General features: G+C 43.0%; 1 protein-coding gene across 8 annotated transcripts in view; it reads left to right on the forward strand.

The window, feature by feature from the left end:
- LOC148149700 (basic immunoglobulin-like variable motif-containing protein) overlaps nucleotides 1-16,056 on the forward strand; it is a 35,926-nt gene that overhangs the window by 10,080 nt on the left and 9,790 nt on the right. For 7 of the 8 annotated variants that reach the window (XM_087987860.1, XM_087987852.1, XM_087987856.1 and 4 more), the window contains exons 4-7: nucleotides 579-674; nucleotides 2,606-2,710; nucleotides 8,208-8,302; nucleotides 10,309-10,441. In XM_087987860.1, coding sequence (XP_087843986.1) covers nucleotides 579-674; nucleotides 2,606-2,710; nucleotides 8,208-8,302; nucleotides 10,309-10,441 — 429 coding nt within the window. The remainder of the gene's footprint in view (nucleotides 1-578; nucleotides 675-2,605; nucleotides 2,711-8,207; nucleotides 8,303-10,308; nucleotides 10,442-16,056) is intronic. The other variant, XM_087987858.1, reaches the window with a different exon arrangement.

Genomic DNA, 16,056 nt, shown 5'->3' on the forward strand with positions numbered 1-16,056 from the left:
CAGCAATGATAACACTGTTAGATTCGATATCCTTATGAAAAAGGACCAGGATGGGCCTGAAATCTAAGCTCTAAACTGGAAAAGGCCAATTTTTAATAAGAGCAGGTATGATTTGGCCTGATCAAAAATGTGGTATTTAAGGAAGCGAGCATGGTGTAGGATGACGAGAAAGATGTTTTATCTCGCTAATACTGTGGTCTCTGAAGACACGTTGCCAATGGTGGGGTAAAGGAAAAAGGATTCGAGTCAGAAAAACTGAGTTGATGGGTACAGTTTGTTGGTATGCTATGCAAGCAATACTTCATGAAATATGAGGGTGCAAGAAACTACTTTGACTTGTTTTCCTCCCCTTCTAACCCACATGACTTTATCACAAACTGTTGATCGTTAACCTTGCCCAGGTGAGAAACATTTGTTCGTATATATCTCTATTCCGAACGCATCCTTGCACTTGTATTTGAACACAACATTAACATAATTTCCCCCATTACATCATCTAAAATTAAAGCCTCCAGGATAGTGTTAATAGAAATGGAAAAGGATGGATTGATCCATAATTTTACTCTTTCCTGTTTCAGGTATTGCATCAGTCGTCCACAGTATAAGACTTCATGTGGAATTTCCTCTTTAGTTTCATGCTGGAATTATTTATTTAGTACATGTGGAACAGGAAGGTATCGCTACTCTTTTTTTTCATATGCAGAGTATCAGTATCAACACTTGATTTTGTTCTGCTTGTTTTATATATAGCTTTCAGTGACTGGCATTTTCAGAGAATATTGACACACAGCATTTCTTGTACTAGAATAATATTTTCTTCTGTGGTACAATGAATACTAAGACCTTTTTAATGTTCTTTTTATCTGGTACATTATAGAAAGTGGAACTTGCACCAAGTGATTGGTACAATGGGGAGCTGTATCATGTAATAATGAGACATAAGTTCAGAGCTACTATTTGTGAACTGTAAGATTTCTGAAAAATCAGGTACAATTACAACATTTAAAATGTCTGGATGAGTACATGAATAAGAAGGATTTAGAGGGGTATGGCCAATTGCTGGCAAATGGGATGAAATCAGTTTAGGATTGTTGGTTGGCATGGACAAGTTGGACCAAAGATCTATTTCCAAGCTGCATGTCTCTGACTCTAATACATCTATAGATGTTGAAAATCTGATTCCATAAATGAAATATTGGAAATATTCATTGGATCAGATAGCATCTGTGGAGGGAAAGTAGTGATAACATTTAGGAACAGTAGTATTTCATCAGAACTGATGAATGCTATAGATTAACAATGACAAGCACGTTTATATAGTGTCTTTAAATAGCAGAATGTCTTGAGCTGCTTAATGATGGTCATATCACTGTGTTAAACAAGAAACTATCATGACAGATGCTTAGACATGATGTAGGTTTCAAAGAGCATCTGAAAAGGAGGGCAGCCTGGTTTAAGGAATGAACTTCAGAGGTATAGGCCAGAATGGAGGAACATTGAGATCTCATTTGTTTGTCAGACTGGAGGCCACTGTCTGTGAAGTGTTTGCAGGCCAAGGAGGCATTTTAAAATGAAGTCATTGTTGGGCTAGGAACTAGTATAGATGAACAAGTGTGGGGCGATGGGTCACAAATCTTGTTGAGAGCTAAGGTTCAGGCAACAACAGTTTGAATGTGCACCTTTATACAGGGTAGAGATATAGAGACAGACCAGGAGAGCATTGGAATAGTCAGTGCTAGAGTAAACACAGATATGGATGAATCGTTTCAGCAGCAGCAACTGATCAAAAGTAGGATGGAGTGAGTGATATTATGGAAATGTCTTCATAGTCTTGGTGATGGAGCAAAAATGTGGTTTGAAGCACATTTTGACCACACAAAGACTGTGAACAGTCTGACTCAGCTTAAAACAGTAGCTAGGGGAGTGAATAGTGGCTAGGCAATAAAATATGTTGTGGAATCCAAAGGCAGCAACTTCAATTAATCCACAGTAAGGGGAAATTTACATTTGATATTGAATGTCGAAAATGCATTGTGACAAGTGAGACATTAAAAGTAGCCAAAAGAAGCAATGGTGCAGAAGAGGTGATTGTCATCAGTTTAAAGGGAGGAACAATTCAGGAAAAAGGGCGTGGAAGGAAAAATAGCCTGGGATTAAGTAGAAGGTGGGGGTAATTTATTCCTTTTGATAAAAGGAAGTAATAGTGAGAGAAACAAAAAAATGTGTAAATAGTTGCAATACAATAGCCAAGGAAGTGAGGAAAATATAGTAAAATAGCCAGTGTTGTATGTGATCTTTTAAATAGATTTTAATAAAATCACAATTTGTCACATTGGAATATATAAGTTGAAAGTAAAAATTAACCAGAGAGGCATACATTTTCAAAGGGTAGATTAACAGGATTCATCCTAATGATCCTCTTATGAGAATAGCACAAGCTAAATCCAACAACATTCTTAATTTGTATTGCTATTTAAGTAGAAATAAAATCTGCTTTGCTTAGATTTAAAAACACCATGTTCTAAAAAGATAGACAATTGTGATCTTTTGGGCAAGATGTCGCTGTTTGTGATAATATAAAGTTGTACTGTGATGTTTTCCACAGTCTTCCACCAATTACCCAGGAGGAAGCATTGCATATCTTGGGTTTCCAGCAACCTTTTGAAGATATCAGATTCGGGCCCTTTACAGGAAATGCAACACTAATGAGGTAAGTCATTGTAAGTGAATCAAAGCTTTAATTAATTAGAATTGTAGGGAAAAAAAATTACAATTTACTCGATGATGCACACACACATTTTTGTCATTATGACTTCAGTACTGTCTGCACTCCCTGCCATCAGCCATACCACCGTTCTGTTCTTTATGACATTTCCTGCTAGCAAAGTAATTTTGCTTCTTGAAAGGTGAGCAAGCTATCATACTTTATAATATTTTATAGCACATTCACAAAATGTGTTAATTTTAATTTATAATTTTAAGAGCAAGTCAAGTTTACGGATGTTTACACTACTCGTATTATACATTATTCCAATGTATTTTCTCAGTTTTTCCATCCTGATGGCTATTTGTTCATTATTCACATATGTCAACTTGAAAGGATGGTCATTACCTTTTTTCAACAATAGGAAATATGAGACATTTGTTCTTAACTGATAAGTCTAAAACCTCAAGTGAATATTGCATTGGGACTTAGGCCATTAAATATTGATGCTTCAATTCAGAGAATCCCCACAGTGTGGAAATAGGCCATTTGGCCCAACAAGTCCACACCAATCCTCCAAAGATTAACCCACCCAGACCCATTCCCCTACTCTATTATTCTACAGTTACCCCTAACTAATGCACCTAACCTACGCATCCCTGAACACTTCGGACACTTTAGCATACCCAATTCACCTAACCTGCACATCTTTGGACTGTGGGAGGAAAACAGAGCACCCAGAGGAAACCCATGCAGACAAGGAGAGAATGTGCAAACACCTCATAGACAGTGGCCAGAGGCTGGAATCGAACCCAGGTCTCTGGTGCTGTGAGGCAGCAGTGCTAACCACCGAGCCACCATTCCATCTTATTGTTCTCCTAACCTTTATATTTCATATTTCTTTAAGTGTAAAAATTTTTAAAGTGTTGTAACATTTTTGTAGTAGATGTAAACTACACAAAACGCTTTTTTCGAGGATGGGGATAAACTGTTGGTGAATTCATGTCTTTCAAGCTTGTCAAATAAATTGAAGCAGCAGCTAAAACTGTCTGATGTTGGCTGTCTGATTTCTTGATGGTTAAGAATAACAATGCTGGAAAATAATTAAAGAGATGAGGGACATGAAATTCAACGGCAAAGTTATGATTATAGTTTATTTGGATCCTAACAGCCATAAATTTAAAATATAAATGTATATACTTTTGTGTGTAAAAGAGACAAAGTATATAGTTTAGTTTTAGAATGATGATCAAGTTGTGATTTATTTTTGTTTTTCTTCCCAATTATCCTTCTTGCTGCGAAGCTTCAGATGTCCCCAGGCACTGACCCACTTAGGCATTATTGCTATGTGAACCTTTGTAGAAATTTAAGTAACTGAAGGAGTAAAATAGTTCTGCCTGACGTGTGCAAACTGGTATTTCCACCAGAGTTGCTGAACAATGATAAGAAACCGGATACTTGTCTCTCTGTGAGAGAAGATCACTAGCAATGTTAGGAAGTTATTATGTTCAATTGAAGTGCACCTGTCATCATGGGTCATATACCTCCTGTGCTGTAATGTTGGATGATTCTTTCTCAACTGAAATCACTTCACAGCATAGACTGTGACTATAATAAGGTCACTAATTTAAAACAATGATACTGTGAGAATTTTATATCTAATGTGATTTTGCTGTAGGCAATATTTTTAAATTTTGACTTAAAGTTATTGAGACGAAAAGCATGGTCCAACCCGTTCATGCCAACCAGATATCATAAATTAAACCAATCCCATTTGCCAGCACTTGGCCCACATCCTTCTCAACCCTTCCTATTCATATACCCATCCAGATGCCTTTTTAAATGTTGTAATTGTACCAGCCTCCACCCAACTCCCCGGCAACTCTTTCCATACACGCACCACCTTCTGCGTGAAAATGTTGGCCCTTAGGTCCCTTTTTTAAATCTATCCCCCTCACCTTAAACCTATGCCCTCTAGTTCTGGACTCCCCCACCCCAGGGAAAAGACCTTGTCTATTTACCCTATCCATGCCCCTCATGATTTTATAAACCTCTAGAAGGTCACCTCTCAGCCTCCCCAATAGCTCAAACCTTCCAACCTTGTAAATTTTTCTGAACTATTTCAAGTTTCACAATATCCATCCGATAGGAGGGAGACCAGAATTGCATATGCTATTCCAAACGTTGCCTTAACAATGTCCTGTACAGCCACAACATGACCTCCCAACTCCTACACTTGATGCCCTGGCCAGTAAAGGAAAGCATTCCAAATGCTACCTTCACTATCCTATCTTCCTGCAACTCCATTTCCAGGCGCTATGAACCTGCACCCCAAGATCTTTGTTCAGCAACACTCATTGAGAATGTTGGTCGTTTTTCTAAGTCCAAGTATTCAACTTATTCAACAAGTATTCAGCTAGCTCTCCCCTCATCCCTATTTAATTGGTATGGCAATTCGCTCTATCAGTTTCTTGGCATGTGTTTTCAAAATTAAAATAGAATTCATTTAGTTGTATAACTAATTATTTCCCAGAGAAGTTTTTGTTATCTGATTATTAATTGACATACCTCATTACACAAGAAGGGTGGTGGCAGCTGCCTGTCTCCCGAGAGAGTTTGCGTATTTGTGGGTAGAAGAAAACTCCCACCAATCATCTTGTCTTTGGTTCAAAGGGCCGAATGGTTTTTGTGATAGACAACTAACCACAATTGAATTTAAAGAAGCAGCTTTGTTTGAACAAGATGGAGTTTATTACATGAGCTACTAGTTATAAGTCACATTAGTTTTAGAAAGGCTGTCTAGCAAACTATGAAGAGACCAGTGCATACAAGTTTACCGTTCCTGAGATCTTAAGACGTTCTGCCTTATTCCCACACAAGCCAATATTACATCGACAAATTGATGGAGCTTAATGTAGTATCCAACATAGAGTCATAGAGATGTACAGCATGGAAACAAACCCTTCGGTCCAACCCGTCCATGCCGACCAGATATCCGAACCCAATCTAGTCCCAACTGCCAGCACCCGGCCCATATCCCTCCAAACCTTTCTTGTTCATATACCCATCCAAATGTCTCTTAAATGTTGCAATTGTACCAACTTCCACCACATCCTCTGGCAGCTCATTCCATACACGTACCACCCTCTGTGAAAAGTTGCCCCTTAGGTCTCTTTTATATCTTTCCCCTCTCACCCTAAACCTATGCCCGCTAGTTCTGGACTTCCCGACCCCAGGGAAAAGACTTTGTCTATTTACCCTATCCATGCCCCTCATAATTTTGTAAACCTTTATAAGGTCAACCCTCAGCCTCCGACGCTCCTGGGAAAACAACCCCAGCCTGTTCAGCCTCTCCCTGTAGCTCAGATCCTCCAACCCTGGCAACATCCTTGTAAATCGTTTCTGAACCCTTTCAAGTTTCACAACGTCTTTCCGATAGGAAGGAGACCAGAATTGCACGCAATATTCCAACAGTGGCCTAACAAAGGTCCTGTACAGCTGTAACATGACCTCCTAACTCCTGCACTCAATACTCTGACCAATAAAGGAAACCATACCAAACACCACCTTCACTATCCTATCTACCTGCGACTCCACTTTCAAGGAGCTATGAACCTGCACTCCAAGGTCTCTTTGTTCAGCAACGCTACCCAAGAACTTACCATTCGGTGTATAAGTCCTGCTAAGATTTGCCTTCCCAAAATGCAGCACCTCGCATTTATCTGAATTAAACTCCATCTGCCACTTCTCAGCCCATTGGCCCATCTGGTGCAGATCCTGTTGTAATCTGAGGTAACCCTCTTCGCTGTCCACTACACCTCCAATTTTGGTGTCATCTGCAAACTTACTGACTGTACCTCTTATGCTCACATCCAAATCATTTATGTAAAGGACGAAAAGTAGAGGGCCCAGCACTGATCCTTGTGGCACTCCACTGGTCACAGGCTTCCAGTCTGAAAAATAACCCTCCACCACCACCCTCTGTCTTCTACCTTTGAGCCAGTTCTGTATCCAAATGGCTAGTTCTCCCTGTATTCTGTGAGATCTAACCTTGCTAACCAGTCTCCCATGGAGAACCTTGTCGAGCGTCTTACTGAAGTCCATATAGATCACATCTACTGCTCTGGCCTCATCAATCTTCTTTGTTACTTCTTCAAAAAACTCAAGTTTGTGAGACATGATTTCCCACACACAAAGCCATGTTGACTATCCCTAATCAGTCCTTGCCTTTCCAAATACATGTCCATCCTGTCCCTCAGGATTCCCTCCAACAACTTGCCCACCACTGAGGTCAGGCTCACTGGTCTATAGTTCCCTGGCTTGCCTTTATTATCCTTCTTAAACAGTGGCACCACGTTTGGCAACCTCCAGTCTTCCGGCACCTCACCTGTGACTATCCATGATATAAATATCTCAGCAAGAGACCCAGCAATCACTTCTCTAGCTTTCCACAGAGTTCTCTGGTACACCTTATCAGGTCCTGGGGATTTATCCACCTTTAACCGTTTTCAAGACATTCAGCACTTCCTCCTCTGTAGTCTGGACATTTTGCAAGATGTCACCATCTATTTCTGTACAGTCTATATCTTCCATATCCTTTTCCACAGTAAATACTGATGCAAAATATTCATTTAGTATCTTCTCCATTTTCTGTGGCTCCACACAAAGGCCGCCTTGCTGATCTTTGAGGGGCCCTATTCTCTCCCTAGTTACCCTTTTGTCCTTAATATATTTTGTAAAAACCCTTTGGATTCTCCTTTAATTCTATTTGCCAAAGCTATCTCATGTCCACGTTTTGCCCTCCTGATTTCCCTCTTAAATATATTAACATGAACCCTTTGGGAACATAGCATCGATTACTGTTGGATAAGGTTATAAAACATCAGCTGCTGTGGCTCAGCAGCCATTTATTGTAAAAGAAGATTGTGGGGGGACAAGAGGATGTGTTGAGGACATGGGTTCAAAAGGCTTTGTTTTGTAATATGTTCACAGGTGACATCAATTAATTGGGTGATTGAACATTGAAGTTAACTTATAGTTTAAAAAAAAATTAAATGTCGCCTCTCTCCCAACATCTTCAAAATACCAGAACTCATTCATTTCATTTTTGATAGTGAGCTTACTGTGCTCATGTCAATGTTTGCTTTTGGTATATAAAATAATTTTATTCAGTTGTTAATTTAAGATGTTTCTCAGAGCTGCAACAATAGTGTGAATGCAAATATATTTAATCATTCCAAGGAATTTCCTAACTTAATAAATACTTTGGCAGAGTGGTTGTAATTTAAGAAAAAGTGCACTAAACTCTCCTAACAAAAGTTTTGATCTGCAGTGATGGAATCAATTCTGTAGCAAATGTGCAGGATGAGAAGGATTATTGCGATCCACCTGGCCTGTTCCAGATAAATGTTACCATTCATCTAGAATTCCTTGGATCAATACTAAATTATTTAATTTGTTTGTATTGATATTAAAATATTTCTTTTTTTGCTGCTTTTCACAGATGGTTCAGACAGCTGAATGAGCATTTTCACATGAGAGGCTGTTCGTATGTTCTATACAAACCACATGGGAAAAATAGAACAGCTGGAGAAACTGGTACTTGAAGTGCATTATGCATTAATCTATTAACAATTGCATGGACTTGCCTGCATTATAAAAAGTCAATGTGCTGATGTGATGCAATGTCTATGATATAGCTTCTATCAAAAAAAATCTACTTTTCATCGCAAAGGATATTGATTTCACAAAAGAAACAGTTTGCACCTTTAATATCATTTGTCTGAGGTTAGGCATAGTATGAGCATGATGTAGGTTCACAAAGAGAGAACAAGAGGGCAAAGTTCTTTGTTGAAGAGCTGAATGCAGTGAAAGATGAAAGTGTGAGCCATGACAACCTTGGGACCGAGAGGTGGTGGTGGTGCTGCTGATTGGGCCATCCTTGACATTGAAATGCTGGAAAGTTTCTGGTCAATCTTAGACCAGACAGTATACCGATTTATTCGTGGTGTTGCCAAGGGAGTACAGCAGAATGGCAATTTTCATGGTTTTTGTCACCCAATGAGAAAGCTGCAAAATCGATCGACAGTGCAACTGGATGGATCTGGTATTGAACAACATTTAATAAATAATTGGGGAAAGCTAAGAATTACACCAAAAACTAATTTAAGATTACTTATTGGGTTTGCAGTGGGTGAATGTGTGTATGCTATAAGCTACACATATTATCACGCACAGCCGTGCTTCATGTGGGCCAAAGGAATTTTGAACCTACACTGCACTCTTTTCATTGCTAGGGGTGAAGAAGAAAGTGTCAGAGAGATCAGTAACTTGCTGATCAATCTCTGCATCTTCATGGCCTTGTTCTCAGACCAAGCAGGTAGACTACAATAGAGGTTGACTGTTCTACTGCGTTGCCATGTAAGGTGGCTCAGTGATCAGCCAACTGCTGCCTTGCAGTGCCAGGGAACCGGGTTTCAATCCAGCCTCGGGCAACAGTCTGTGGGGTTTGCACATTCTCCCAGTGTCTGCATGGGTTTCCTCTCTCAGTTTGAAGATCTCCAGGTTGGGTATTTTGGCTGTGCTAAATTGCCCACCGTGTCCAGGGATGTGCTGTGCTGGTGGATTAGCCATGGGGAATGCAGAGTTACAGGGGTGGGGATAGGGTTGGGGGTGGGTGTCTGTGTGGGTTGCTCCTCAGGATTGGTGCAGACTCTATTCATCTAATGGCCTGCTTCCACGCTGTAGAGACTCTGATTCTATGAACTGATAGCCTGACCAATCAGCACTCCTTCTTCATGCTGTAGAAATTTGTCCTTTTTCTTTCCCCAAGTCTGTTTCTAGCATCCTGATCCTTATGAGTGCAAGATGAAAATATTCAACTTAACTTTTTTAGGCAACATTTCAGTTCTGTACTATCAAGCGATGATGTATTTCTAATTCCACAGATTCTGCCAGACCTGCCAAATATTATCAGCATCTTGTTTTTATTTTGCATTTCTAGCATCCATGACATTTTGCTGTTGCATAACTTTCTATGTTCCAGCACCCCATACGAGTAAATTAACCGTATTCTGCTTTTACTGCTAGCTATCATTCAGAGTTGAACTGTCAGGAGTTGCAATTTAGTGCTATCGTCTCCTGATACATAGGGAGCTGTGTATATACTATCTACATTTTCTTTCTCTTCTCTTTTCCTCAATGTTAGACTGTATTCTGCTGGGTACAATTTCATAGGCACCTTTACTGTCTTGCCTAACTGTGTGTGACCAATGACAATGTTGGGAATATTGCACACAAAGCTATATTGTTCTTGGCAAACATGATTGCACTGCCAGAAGTAATTTGTTTTTGGGTCAGGAGTGGGAACTCCAAAAGGTTTTGTTTATTTTTGCCTCGACTTCCCAAAACCTACTTGGCAAAACAAGAGGCTTTTCCACCACTCCAGTTAACCTGATAATCATAATTTTATTTTCTATACTATGGCCATGACAAATTTAATTTGTGATAATCTACTGGAACATAATGATAACAGCTTAACTTACTGCAGGGTGAATATAGGATCTTGTAATATAGTTGGATGTTTATTTATGGTTATATTCCAGCTGAAGGGGCTTTAATGAAGTTAACGCAAGGACTGAAGGATGAGTCAATGGCTTTCATCTATCATTGCCAAAATCATTACTTCTGTCCTATTGGATTTGAGGCTACACCTTTAAAGGCATCCAAAGCATTTCGGTGAGTATGCATAATTCTATAATTGCAATACGAGTTTTGCAAAGACTTTTTTGCTCAGGTTGATGTTCTGGATGTGGGTTTGCCTGCTGAGCTGTAAGGTTTGTTTTCAGATGTTTTGCCACCATACTAGGTAACATCATCAAGGTGGTAAAAACAATGACTGCAGATGCTGGAAACCAGATTCTGGATTTGTGGTGCTGGAAAAGCACAGCAGTTCAGGCAGCATCCAAGGAGCTGGAAAAGCACAGCGGTTCAGGCAGCATCCAAGGAGCAGGAAAATCGACGTTTCTAGCAAAAGCCCTTCATCAGGAATACAGGCAGACTGCCTGAAGGGTGGAGAGATAAATGAGAGGAGGGTGGGGGTGGGGAGAAAGCATAGAGTACAATAGGTGAGTGGGGGTGTGGATGGAGGTGCTAGGTCAGAGAGGAGGGTGGAGTGGATAGGTGGAAAAGAAGATAGGCAGGTAGGACAAGTCATGGGGACAGTGCTGAGCTGGAAGTTTGGAACTGGGGTGAGGTGGGGGAAGGGGAAATGAGGAAACTGGTGAAGTCCACATTGATGCCCTGGGGTTGACGTGTTCCGAGGCGGAAGATGAGGCGTTCTTCCTCCAGGAGTCGCGTGGTGAGGGAGCGGCTACAAAGGAGGCCCAGGACCTCCATGTCCTCGGCTGAGCAAGAAGGGGAGTTGAAATGTTGGGCCACAGGGCGGTGTGGTTGATTGGTGCGGGTGTCCCAGACATGTTCCCTAAAGCGCTCTGCTAGGAGGCGTCCAGTCTCCCCAATGTAGAGGAGACCGCATTGGGAGCAACGGATATAATAAATGATATTGGTGGGATGTGCAGGTAAAACTTTGGATGTGGAAGGCTCCTTTAGGGCCTTGGATGGAGGTGAGGGAGGAGGTATGGGCGCAGGTTTTGCAATTGCTGTGGTGGCAGGGGAAGGTGCCAGGAGGGGAGGGTGGGCTGTTGGGGGGTGCGTGGACCTGACCAGGTAGTCACGGAGGGAACGGTCTTTGCAGAAGGCAGAAAGGGGTGGGGAGGAAAATATCTCTGGTGGTGGGGTCCATTTGGAGGTGACGGAAATGTCGGTGATGATTTGGTTTATGCGAAGTTTGGTAGGGTGAAAGGTGAGCACCAGGGGGGTTCTGTCCTTGTTATGGTTGGAGGGGTAGAGTCTGAGGGCGGAGGTGCGGGATGTGGACAAGATGCGTTGGAGGGCATCTTTAACCACATGGGAAGGGAAATTGCGGTCTCTAAAGAAGGAGGCCATTTGGTGTGTTCTGTGGTGGAACTGGTCCTCCTGGGACCAAATACGGCAGAGGCGGAGGATTTGGGAATACGGGATAGTATTTTTGCAGGAGGTAGGGTGGGAAGAGGTGTAATCCAGGTAGCTGTGGGAGTCGGTGGGTTTGTAAAAAAAAAAATGTCGGTGTCAAGCCGGTCATCATTAATGGAGATGGAGAGGTCCAGGAAGGGGAGGGAGGTGTCAGAGATGGTCCAGGTAAATTTAAGGTCAGGGTGGAATGTGTTGGTGAAGTTGATGAATTGCTCAACCTCCTCGCGGGAGCACGAAGTGGCGCCAATGCAGTCATCAGTGTAGCGGGGGAAGAGGTGGGAAGTGGTGCCGGTGTAATTACAGAAGATGGACTGTTCTACGTAGCCAACAAAGACCGGTATAGCTGGGGCCCATACGGGTGCCCATGGCTACCCCTTTGGTCTGGAGAAATGGGAGGATTCGAAGGAGAAATTAAGGGTGAGGACCGGTTAAGCCAAATGAATGTGTGTGTTGGTGGAAGGGTACTGTTGGGGACGTCGGGAGAGGAAGAAACTGAGTGCTTGGAGGCCCTGGTCATGGCGGATAGAGGTGTAGAGGGACTGGATATCCATGGTGAAGATGAGGCGTTGGGGGCCGGGGAAACGGAAGTCTTGGAGGAGGTGGAGGGCGTGGGTGGTGTCTCGAACATATGTGGGAAGTTCCTGGACTAGGGGGATAGGACCGTGTCGAGGTAGGTAGAGATGAGTTCGGTGCGGCAGCAGCAGGCTGAGACAATGGGTCGGCCAGGGTGGTCAGGCTTGTGGATCTTGGGAAGGAGGTAGAACCGGGCAGTGCGGGGTTCCCGGACTATGAGGTTGGAAGCTGTGGGTGGAAGATCTCCTGACGTGATGAGGTTCTGTATGGTCTGGGAGATTGTTTGGTGATGGGGGGGGGTGGGGTCATGGTCAAGGGGGCAGTAAGAGGTGGTGTCTTCGAGTTGGCGGCTGGCTTCAGCGGTGTAGAGGTCAGTGCACCAGACTACCACTGCACCCCCTTTTTATCTGCTGGTTTGATGGCGAGGTCGGGATTGGAGCAGAGGGAGTGGAGGGCAGCGTGCTGTGAGGGTGAGGTTGGAGTGGGGGAGGGGGGGGTAGACAGGTTGAGGCGGTTAATGTCCCGGCGGCAGTTGGAAAAGAAGAGGTCGAGGGCAGGTAATAGGCCATCACGGGGTGTCCAGGTGGATACAGTGTGTTGGAGGTGGGCGAAGGGGTCCTCGGAGGGTGGGCGGGAATCCTGATTGTGAAAGTTTGCTCGGAGGCGGTGGTGGAAGAACTGTTCGTCGTCACGGCTTGTATTAAATTCATTGATGCGTGGACAGCAGGGGATGACGGTGAGTCCTTTGCTGAGGACTGATCGTTCGTCCTCAGTGAGGGGGAGGCTGGAGGGATGGTGGAAACTCGGTAGAGCTGGGATCTGGTGTGGGTGTGGAGCTGGGAGTGGGGGGGCGGAGCCTGTAACTGAAGTGGGTGTGGTGGTGGGGGGAATGGGGGTGGAGTCATGAGCAGGGGTGGTGTTCCCCTCAGGGTTCTGGGGGGTGGGGATGGTGACAGTGGGATCTGTGGGGGGCATGTTAGCAGAATGCAGATGAGTGGCGGTGGGGGGCAGAAGTGGTGGTAAACACGGCAGTATGGGGGGGTGAAAGTCACTGAGTGTGTGACATCAGCGATGATGTGAGGGGCGGAAGTGATGTCACGTGTGGTGCATGAGGAATTGTGAGGGGCGGAAATGGCTGTGGAAGCGGCCATGATGGGGGCGGAAGTGGTAACATCATCAATGAGTCTCTGCTGAAGCACTGGTGTTAGTGACCTGCTTTCTACTTGTTTAGGTTTCCTTGAGTTGGTGATGTCAGTTCTTGTTCTTTTTCTCAGGAGTTGGTAAATAGGGTCCAAGCCGATGTGTTTGTTGTTAGTCCAGTTGGAATTCTTCTAGGAATTCTTGTTTGTCTTTCTGTTTGGCTTGTCCTAGAATGGATGTGTTGTCCCAGTCATAGTTATAGAGATGTACTGCACAGAAACAGACCCTTCGGTCGAATCCATCCATGCTGACCAGATATATTAACCCAATCTAGTCCCACTTGTCAGCACCCTGTCCATATTCCACTTAATCCTTTCCTATTCACATACCCATCCAGATGCCTTTTAAATGTTGTAATTGTACTAGCCTCCATCATATCCTCTGGCAGGTTATTCCATATACGTACCATCCTCTGCATGAAAACGTTGCTCCTTCGGTCTCTTTAATCTTTCCCCTCTCATCCTAAACCATGCCCTCTAGTTCTGGACTCACCCCATTCCAGGGAAAAGATTTTATCTATTTACCCTATCCATGCTCCTCATGATTTTATGAACCTCAAAAGTCACCCCTCAACCTCCGCTCCAGGGAAGACAGCCCCAGCCCATTCAACCTCTCCCTATACCTCAAATCCTCCAACCCTGGCAAATTCCTTGTAATCCTTTTCTGAACTATTTCAAATTTCACAACATCCTTCTGATAGGATGGAGACCAGAATTGCATGCAATATTCCAAAAGTGGCCTGACCAATGTCCTGTACAGCCTCAACATGACCTCCCAATTCCTGTACTCATACAGGAATTGGGAGGTCATACTCATACTCGATCAATAAACGAAAGCATACCAAACACCTACTTCACTATCCTATCTACCTGCGACTCTATTTTCAAGGAACTATGAACCTGCACTCTAAGTTCTCTTTGTTCAGCAACACTCCCTAGGACCTTATCATTGAGTGTACAAGTTAGCGAGTTTTGAGAAGGCTTGCAGCTCAGGTTGAGGTTCTCTATTTCAGATGTTTCATCACCATACTGGGTAACATCATCAGTGAGCCTCCGTTTGAAGCACTGGTGGTATGGCCCGCTTTCTATTTGTGTTTAGGTTTCCTTGGATTGGTGATGTCACTTCTTGTTCTTTTTTTTCAGGGGGTGGTAAATGGGATCCAAATCACTTTGTTGAGAGAGTTAGAATGCCATGCTTCTAGGAATTTTCATGCGTGTCTCTGTTTGGCCCATCCTAGGATGGATGTGTTGTCCCAGTCGAAGTGGTGTCCTTCCTCATCTCTATGTAAGGATACTAGTGAGAGGGGGTCATGTCTTTTTGTGGCTAGTTTTCTGCCTGTTTGTATAATTTAGTGTTTGTAACAGTTCTTGCAAAAGAATCTGACTATAGGAACCAGCGTCTACAGGAAAACAACATAAACGGACCAAATACTAAACTACAGCAGCAATCATCCCAACACCCACAAACAAAGCTGCATTAGAACATTATTTCAATGACCCACCACATACTGCAGCACAGAGGAACTACAAAGAGCAGAGGAAAATCACCTATACAGTGTATTCAAAAAGAACAGGTACCCAACGAACACAGTCTTGGATGTAGTTATGCTCGCTGAGCTACAAGGTACATTTTCAGATGTTTTGTCACATACTAGGTAACATCTTCAGTAAGCCTCCAGATGAAGCACTGCTGATGATTCCTGCTTTCTGTTAAAATGGTTGGGTTTCTTTGGATTTGGGCACCCAAAGAAACCTAAACATATAAATAGAAAGCAGTGCATCATCCGGAGGCTCACTGAAGATGTTACCTAGTATGTGACGAAACAGCTGAAAATGAACCTTCCAGCTCAGCGAGCATAACTACATGCAGAACCTCAACCTGAGCTACAAATCTTCTTAAAACTTGCGAACACAGTCCACCAATTTCTCAGCAACAAACCCAAACAAGGAGTCAGCACATCCAGAGAACATATCCACTCCCCTCTACATCCAAGACATCTCGAAATGACTGCCAGACTACTCAGACCCCTTGGCATCATGGTAGCCCACAAACCCACCAACACACTAAAGCAGCAGGTAATGAACTTGAAAGACCCCATACAGACAACAAGCAAAACTAATGTCATTTACAAAATACCTTGCAAGAACTGTAACAAACACTGCATTGGACAAACAGGCAGAAAATTAGCCACCAGGATACATGAACATCAACCAGCCACAAAAAGACATGACCCACTCTCACTAGTATCCTTACAATATAGATGAGGAAGGACGCCACTTTGACTGGGACAACATGTCCATCCTAGGACAAGCCAAACAGGGACATGCACGATAATTCCTCGAAGCATGGCATTCCAACCAGAACTCTCAACAAACACATTGATTTGGTCCCCATTTACCACCCTCGAGAAAAAGAACACGAACTAACATCGCCATAGGAACTAATATCACCACAGGAAATGACATCACCAACCTAAGGAAACCTAAACACAAATAGAAAGTGGGTCG

This window comes from Chiloscyllium plagiosum, unplaced genomic scaffold (assembly GCF_037043375.1).
Source record: "Chiloscyllium plagiosum isolate Xiang-an unplaced genomic scaffold, Cpla_swu_hap1 HiC_scaffold_6, whole genome shotgun sequence".
In the NCBI taxonomy this organism is placed as follows: Eukaryota; Metazoa; Chordata; class Chondrichthyes; order Orectolobiformes; family Hemiscylliidae; genus Chiloscyllium; species Chiloscyllium plagiosum.